The 7,588-nt window shown below is 31.9% G+C and overlaps 1 protein-coding gene across 2 annotated transcripts; it reads right to left on the minus strand.

Moving 5' to 3' along the window:
* Window positions 1–317: 317 nt before the first annotated feature.
* On the minus strand, window positions 318–6,528 carry LOC136235870 (amino acid permease 3-like). 2 transcript variants are annotated; one of them, XM_066025943.1, is made up of 6 exons: window positions 6,379–6,528; window positions 4,032–4,155; window positions 3,707–3,940; window positions 2,688–2,781; window positions 2,170–2,524; window positions 318–1,105 (listed from the first exon to the last, which is right to left on the minus strand). In XM_066025943.1, the coding sequence occupies exons 2-6, from the start codon at window positions 4,144–4,146 to the stop codon at window positions 467–469; spliced, it is 1,437 nt and encodes a 478-aa protein (XP_065882015.1). In that variant the 5' UTR covers window positions 4,147–4,155; window positions 6,379–6,528; the 3' UTR covers window positions 318–466. The 2 variants fall into 2 exon arrangements, with proteins under 2 accessions (XP_065882015.1, XP_065882016.1); XM_066025944.1 differs by lacking the exon at window positions 6,379–6,528 and having other exon boundaries at window positions 4,032–4,242.
* Window positions 6,529–7,588: the final 1,060 nt, after the last annotated feature.

The following is a 7,588-nucleotide window of genomic DNA, read 5'->3' on the forward strand; positions in this document are numbered from 1 at the left end:
TAAGAGCTTTGTTTAAAATATCTCATTAACTTCTTAAATTCACTTGACATAATAATTAGAAATCTTCATAAATTAAAATATATATCACCTCAAGTTAATAAGACATTTTTAAAATTCTCACGAATATGGATTGTAAAGATTAAGGGTCCATTTGTTTCAGCTGTTTGTTGTTGTATGCAGTAGATATTAGTTGTTTTTTCTGAAAAGAATCAGCTGTTTCGAAATTTTAACAAACACTTTCTGTTGAAAGGCAAAAGGCAGTTCTGAAAAATGGAAACAAACAGACACTAAGTTTCGATTAAAGAGATAGATGCAGCTAATTAACACTTATGATTACACATTTCATTTCAACGAAAGAGTGAACTGAAACACTCATACATTAAACCCAATTCCAAACACATTTCAGCATTTTGCACATGTGTTTATACACATATATCTATTACACCTGCACCTTTTCCTATGTTGTTCAGTAAGAAGTCTGAAAAGGTTTAACAGTCTTAAGATCACCAATAACACCAGCAATAGAACCAGCAGCAGAAGCAATTGTAATAATAAGACAAGCAACACTCAATGTCTGAAGACACAACCACCTCGTACTCCATTTTCGTATCCTCTTCTGAGCTATGAACATCTCCACCGGGAAATAAACTGTCAATGGCCAAAACCCCAAAGCACCAAGTAGACCAACAACATCATTAAAAAAAGGAAGTAGCATTGAAATCACTGTCGTAAGAACCACAAAAAGTGACCTCCAGACCAATCTGAAAACATTGAGTTTCAGTTTGAAGATTTTGATGTCTTTTGTGATGAAATCGCTGTCGGGATATCTTTGTGATGCGGTTTTTTCGATGAAGGCGAAGAGGGGTTGACAGAAGACTTGGTATGCGCCGACTAAGTGAATAACTATGGCTACGTTTGCTATGTCTAGGAGCCAGAATGGGTTGTAGAAGCCGAAGCCGGTTAAGAGGTTGCCGGGGGACTTGTCGCCGAAAGCTGCGTAGCCGAAGCAGCCGCAGAGCATGTAGAAAAGTGTAGTGACGGTTACACTTACTAGTGTTGCTTTCTTCATTGTCTTTGATTCTGCTGGTGGTGATTTTATTGTGTCCTGTTACAACCACAACATACATTTTAATTAGTTTTACTATGGTGAATCGTGTTCGTGTTGTGTTAATTATCGGTTACTGTTAAATGAGACGATTCTAATCTAATTCAAATAAATTTATGTCCTAATTTTGTCGATTCAATTGGATTAGTGTTGTTTTCGCAGGTCACACTCAATTTTATTATCTCTATTAAAAATGGATTAGAATCGGATTCATTTTCAATTTTGAAGATCATGTTAAAATCTCAACCATAAATTATTGCAAATTAATATTAGATTTAATTGTTAAATTTCTGAAACTAATTATTCATTTATTGAATAATTAAATCTGTTATAATCAATAATTGAGTTGAAATAAGTAGGAAACTACACTCGTTAAGATGAAGTGTAAAAGTGTAATAGTATATAATAATAATTTTAAACATTGGTGTCATTTTCAAGTTTTGGTTATTAGATTTGACTAATCAGTACCATTTTGCGCTGGTACTTTGAGGTAACCATTCTCCCAATTAATGTCGAACGCAAACACTATGACTTCAATTCGAGATCTCTAACTTAGAGGGTGTTTGGTTGCTCATTTTCATATTCATGTTTGCCTTTTCACTTCAAAAGGGAAAGTTTTAGGTGTTTGGTTAGTGACCTCCTACTTGCCTTTTAAATTTGAAAAAGCAGCATTAGGTGTTTGGTTACTGACCTTCTGTTTGCCTTTTACCCCCGAAAAGCAGTTTTTTACAAAAGCAGAGAATCTTCGTTTTTTGGAAAACAACTTTTTCCAACAGCAAAACAGTAACAGCAACAGCAAATAGCAAACAGTAGCTAAAACAAACAGGATCTTAAGCTACTTGAGACTTTTCTTACTTAAATCAATCTTGATTAATAATATTTTCAAGTTAGCATATCAAATCCAAAAGTGATCCATTAAGTGTTTAATAAGCACTAACTCGCTAAATTTCGTGTTGATTTCTTGTCTATGTATGCAATTTTCACCTCTAGTTTTAGGTACTAATTAATTCGATTAAGCTAACTTTAACCCCTAATTAACCTGGTAATACAGTTTAGTTATATACCTGAATTTCGATGAGGATGACAGAGTACGAATAGGCGAAAGCAATGTTTCCGAGAGCTTGAAAGCTTCGCCATATCTTCTGAGTTTCCGTGACAGAATCCGCGCTAATTCCTGTCATACTGCCGAGGACTTTCCCATTTTGCACAACTTGAATAACACCAAGGGCAAGTCCAATCGCCGAGTAAGTAAAAGACATGACTGCAGCTACTATTGAAAGCCACCATAGCTGATCAAAATCTGGAATTTGGGATAAAAATATCTCTGCAATTCCAAATCCAATCATGTATGGATTTGCATTCATTTTGCATGGATTTTTTCCACCACTTGAGTGAAAACAATTTGACCTCTTTATTGCCCTGTTTCATTATTAACCCCAATTAAAATTACACAAAATAAAATAATTTTACGGTCATTGAAAAGCAATCTAAATCGTAGAAAATCACGTATTTAACTATAATTTACGATGATATACATTAAATTTTAGAGGTACTAAAAAAAATTATGAATGAGAATACTTACATCATGCTAATAGATGATGCAATGGTGTACCCAATTGCAACTCCAAAAAGATTCAGGTACTGAACATACCCACATATCTTCACTTTAACACCGCCTGAGAAAATATACATATATTAAAGAAAAGTTTTTTAAAAAAAAATGATTTTGAATCAAAAATTACTAAATTGAACCGTCATCAAAATGCAGTAATTTTTACTTGATTAGTGAATTTGAAGATTTTAAACTTCAATTTTTAAGGATGTGGTAACAAGGTGAAAAAATAATTAGTTTATTCACCTCGTTACTATTATTTTAAGGCATAATATCTATTTAGATCTCTAAATTAAAATCATCAATCAGGTTCTTGAATTAACCAAAAATCATTAATTGAGTCTCATTCTAAACAAAAATATTAATTGAGACCTCGTCGAAAATAATTCGGTTGAACAGTTTCGGACCCTTTTCTCCAAACCCATTTTGAACCAACATAGAGATTATTAAGATCTATATCAAATAGAGATTATTTAGATCCTAAACTATTAAAATCATCAATCAGGTTCTTGAATTAACCAAAAATCATTAATTGAGTCTCATTCTAAACAAAAATATTAATTGAGACCTCGTCGAAAATAATTCGGTTGAACAGTTTCGGACCCTTTTCTCCAAACCCATTTTGAACCAACATAGAGATTATTAAGATCTATATCAAATAGTCACAGTTTCTGATTTTAGGATAGGATGAGGACTCAGTTGATGATTTTTGCTTAGTTCAAATGCTTAATTGATGATTTTGATAGTTTAATGTCCTAATTGACTTTGAAGCTTTAGTTTGGAAACCCAAATGTGTGTAATGCCTTATTTTAATTAGTTTATTCTGATATTTTAATTTTAATTTGTATAGTAAAATTCTGTATACAAATTAAAATAATTGTAACGAGGTGAAAAAATAATTAGTTTATCTGATATTTTATCACAACATTTCAATTTTACTGCTCCGGATGAAAAAGTCAAAAAGGAGAAGAAAACGATGTCGTATTTACCAAGGTTGGAGCGAACAGCATCCATGTAAGTATAGTGCCTCTTTCCGGTAAGGGGATCACCGGAGCGGTAACAGGCAGAGAGCAGAGTCGAAGTATAAAAAGTGACCAAAGAAAACAGAAACATAACCGCTGGTCCAGCAACCCAGCCAAGCTGAGCAATAGCCCACGCCAAGGACAGCACTCCAGACCCAATCACCGCCGTTATTATATGAGCACTCGCAGTCCAAACAGTCCCTTCATTAATCATTAACAAAACTAAATCAACAAAACCGAAACGGAAACAGACACGAAACACGAAAAGGGTAGACAGGTAAAAAAGACATACCAGTTCTCTTAGGACGGCCGTCGTCGTCGAGCCAGTCCTCGGCAGTGTGAATGTTGAGAGACATGTCGAAAGCTTGGTGAGGAAGAGAATGGTGGTTGTTGTTGTTTGATACCATGATGTTGTTCTAATAAGGGAGAAAAAAAGGGAAAATGAGAAATAATAAGTAATAAATGAGTGAGATTTGGTGTAGGATTTTCTTTTTCAAGAATATGAGATAATTATTAATGGCAGGAAGGAAGAGAACAAGTATTTATAGACTTCATTTTGAAAAAAAAAAAAAAAAGACTATTTGACTCAACGTCCATTTTAATTTTATTTTCTCTGCATGTGTGACCTTTGTCTCCACTTAATTTTTTTTATTATAAAATAAAATATCAGCAGCTCAGCTTCCCCTACCATTAACTGACAAGTGATTTCACTGCCATAAATACAACTCTCTCAATTTCTTAATACGAAAGATACCCTCTCTTTTACTTTACATTTGTTCTTAAAAATAATCTTAATTTATTTAATTATGTAAATTGAGATTTTATTTTGTGAGTTGGATATAAATGGGAATGGGGAAATGAGTACACAAAATTGTCTTCCAGCCGAACAATATATAATGTGACTTAAACACTTGTCAATTTCTTTTTATTTAATGAACTTGATAATGTGTTTTTTATGGTTACTTTGTTTTTTTCACCATTAGATGATGGTGGACTTTAACAAAGTAATTTCATCCAATAATGATAAAAACCCCCCTTTGACCCCCCTCTAAAAAAAAAAAAAATTTAAAATTCAAAAATAATGGTTAAAGTGCAAAAATACCCCTAATATTTTAGGTCAGGATCAATTTTATCCCTAACGTCTAAAATGGTACAATTTTATCCCTAATGTTGGAAGCCAAGAGCAATTTTACCCCTAACGTTGATAAATTGGGTCAATTTGAGAAATAATTCATCAAACTGTCTTCTTGGTCATGAATAATAGTGTCTGAAATTGATCCAATTTATCAACCTTAGAGGTAAAATTGGTGCAAATTTACAAAATTGATATGCAATTGGTGCAAAATAAAGAAAAAAAATGACTGTATTTTATAATAGTGTTTGAAATTGATCCAATTTATCAACGTTAGGGATAAAATTGCTTTTGGCTACAAACATTAGGAATAAAATTGCACCATTTTAGATGTTAGGGGTAAAATTGCACCTGACCCAAAACGTTAGGGATATTTGATGCGTAACAACCCGAGAATCCCGGAAATGGATGATTACGAGTCGGAAACATTATAATTTACGTTTTTTATCAAAAAAAATCATGAAAATAATACATGACAATTGAACGATTTTGCATTTTTCGTCACCAAAAATTGAACAATTTTGCATTTTTTGTCATAAAAAATTGAACAATTTTACATTTTTTGTCTAAAATTTTTTTACGTAGAATTTTGCCCCCCGCTCCCTCAAATCCTGGATTCGCCACTGTAGGTAATTAAAAAATTTATAATAAAAGGTCTTTGATTACCTAATTTTCACTTTTTATTTGTCTTTCCACGTTAAAAGTAGAGTTTTAGATGTTTGGTTAGATACATTTTGTTTGCATTTTATAACTAGTTTTTTACCAAAAAAAAAATATAGAATCTCTGGTTTTTAAAAATAAACAGAATGGAACTTAAATCAGTCATAATGTATATTATTTTTAGAATTCAACTATCAACCATTGCAAAAGACAAATGTTCCAAATCCTTAATTTATAAATTATATATAAACTCGTCTTAAACAAATTTCGAGCTATGTACTAAATATAAATATTTCACTCTTAATATTATATATAACTTTAGTTAATATTATTTAGTAAAAAAAATTAATGACAGAAAGAATTTTATGTCCTGTCCAATGAGCTCTCTCAATTTAGTTATTTTTCTAGTTGGGTAGTATTAAAAAAAAAAAAAAAAAAAAAAAGGGCCCTCCTAATTTGGGGCCATGTGCAATGGGTCACCTTGTACATCCTATATTATTTAGGGGCCTGATTATATATCTATCTAAACATTATATAAAATTAAGGGTGATTATTTTTAAGGATAAAATTAAGGGTGATAATTTCTAATACTATAACATAATTTATAAAAACAAATTGACAGACACTATAAGATTAATACTAATATGCTTACTTTGTTTTTAACAAAGTAAGCCTTACTTTGTGTGTTTTCACTATTTGATAAATTTTCTAATTCATCATCCAATGGTGAAAACACACCAAGTAATGGTACTTTATCAAAAACAAAGTAACCATAGAAGACACCCTAATACGATTATAACATGATAATCCGAATTATGACCTTTACACAACAAAAACATGTAATTACCTTAAATGGCTCAGCTTTCTTTTCCCAACTCTCTTCTCTTCCCCTATAAAAAAACTCACAACAGAATTCTATGAAAACCAACAATTAAAGTTGAGAAATGACAAGTATTTTGTGGTTATACCTCATTTGAAGTGAAGTCCCATGGATATATATATAGTAGCCAAAGTACTCATTTAAATAAAAATAAAAATAAAAAAATGATATTCTAATATATCTCTTTAAAGGACCACCTTTGAATCAAAATTCCCCATAACTAATTAAATGCAACTCAATTCTCATCCATCCTTATTGTTAGAGAATATGGTTCTCTTCTTCATAATTCATAATTCATTCCATTATATAAAAAAGGTATGCAATAGTTACTTATTGTATATACTTAGTCAAATTTCTCATTTTCTTACATTATTATATTTCATGTTCATAGGACTCACCACTTGGCTTCTATGTTATGATTATAAGTCATTCATTGATTAGGTACATGAGCATATATCTATATTTGTTTATGCTTTTCATAGCTCCCCATCACTAAGGAATTCACATAAATACTAATTTCTATTTGTGCTATTTCAATCTTTTGGACAATGTATCTTTCAATTTTATTTAGTTTCTTACCTAGAATCAAATTCTACATGTATGTATGGAGAAAAGATAAATGATACGGATTAATGTCGAAAAGAGGGTTTTGATCTTAAACCCCACAAAGAATTTCTTCTCTAGCTCAACTAGAAGGAGTTAATCTAAAGGTTTCACGGGCTAAATTCATAGGAATAATGAAATCCATGTTGTTGAAGGTGTGAAAACCTTAACAAATTTCAATATGAAATAATAGTTTTTTATTTGATAAAAGTTAAAGTATTACAAAAAAGACAGAATTTATAGCATCTCAAGACCTAATTGGCAAATTATGATTGTATATAATTAAAGATAGAAACTTAAAGGGTAAAATAGGGTTGGCTAAAAATACTACTCATGGCAACCATGAATAGTACCATGCAGGCGGCGTGTCAGGTCGGTCCTTTTGGTGAGCGAGTAGGCCACATTCCTGTATTGAGCAAGTCATTCTGGTCTCTTTACGGAGCAAGTAGCCGAAGGTATGAAGCGCTAGATAAGGCTGAAGTCATTAGAAAGAGAAGCCAAAGAGATACAGCCAAGGAAGGTCTGGCAGCCTTAATGCCGAGGAGCCGAAGCTAGAAAACTGAAGCGACCCTTC

This window comes from Euphorbia lathyris, chromosome 7, assembly GCF_963576675.1.
Source record: "Euphorbia lathyris chromosome 7, ddEupLath1.1, whole genome shotgun sequence".
NCBI classification, from domain to species: Eukaryota; Viridiplantae; Streptophyta; class Magnoliopsida; order Malpighiales; family Euphorbiaceae; genus Euphorbia; species Euphorbia lathyris.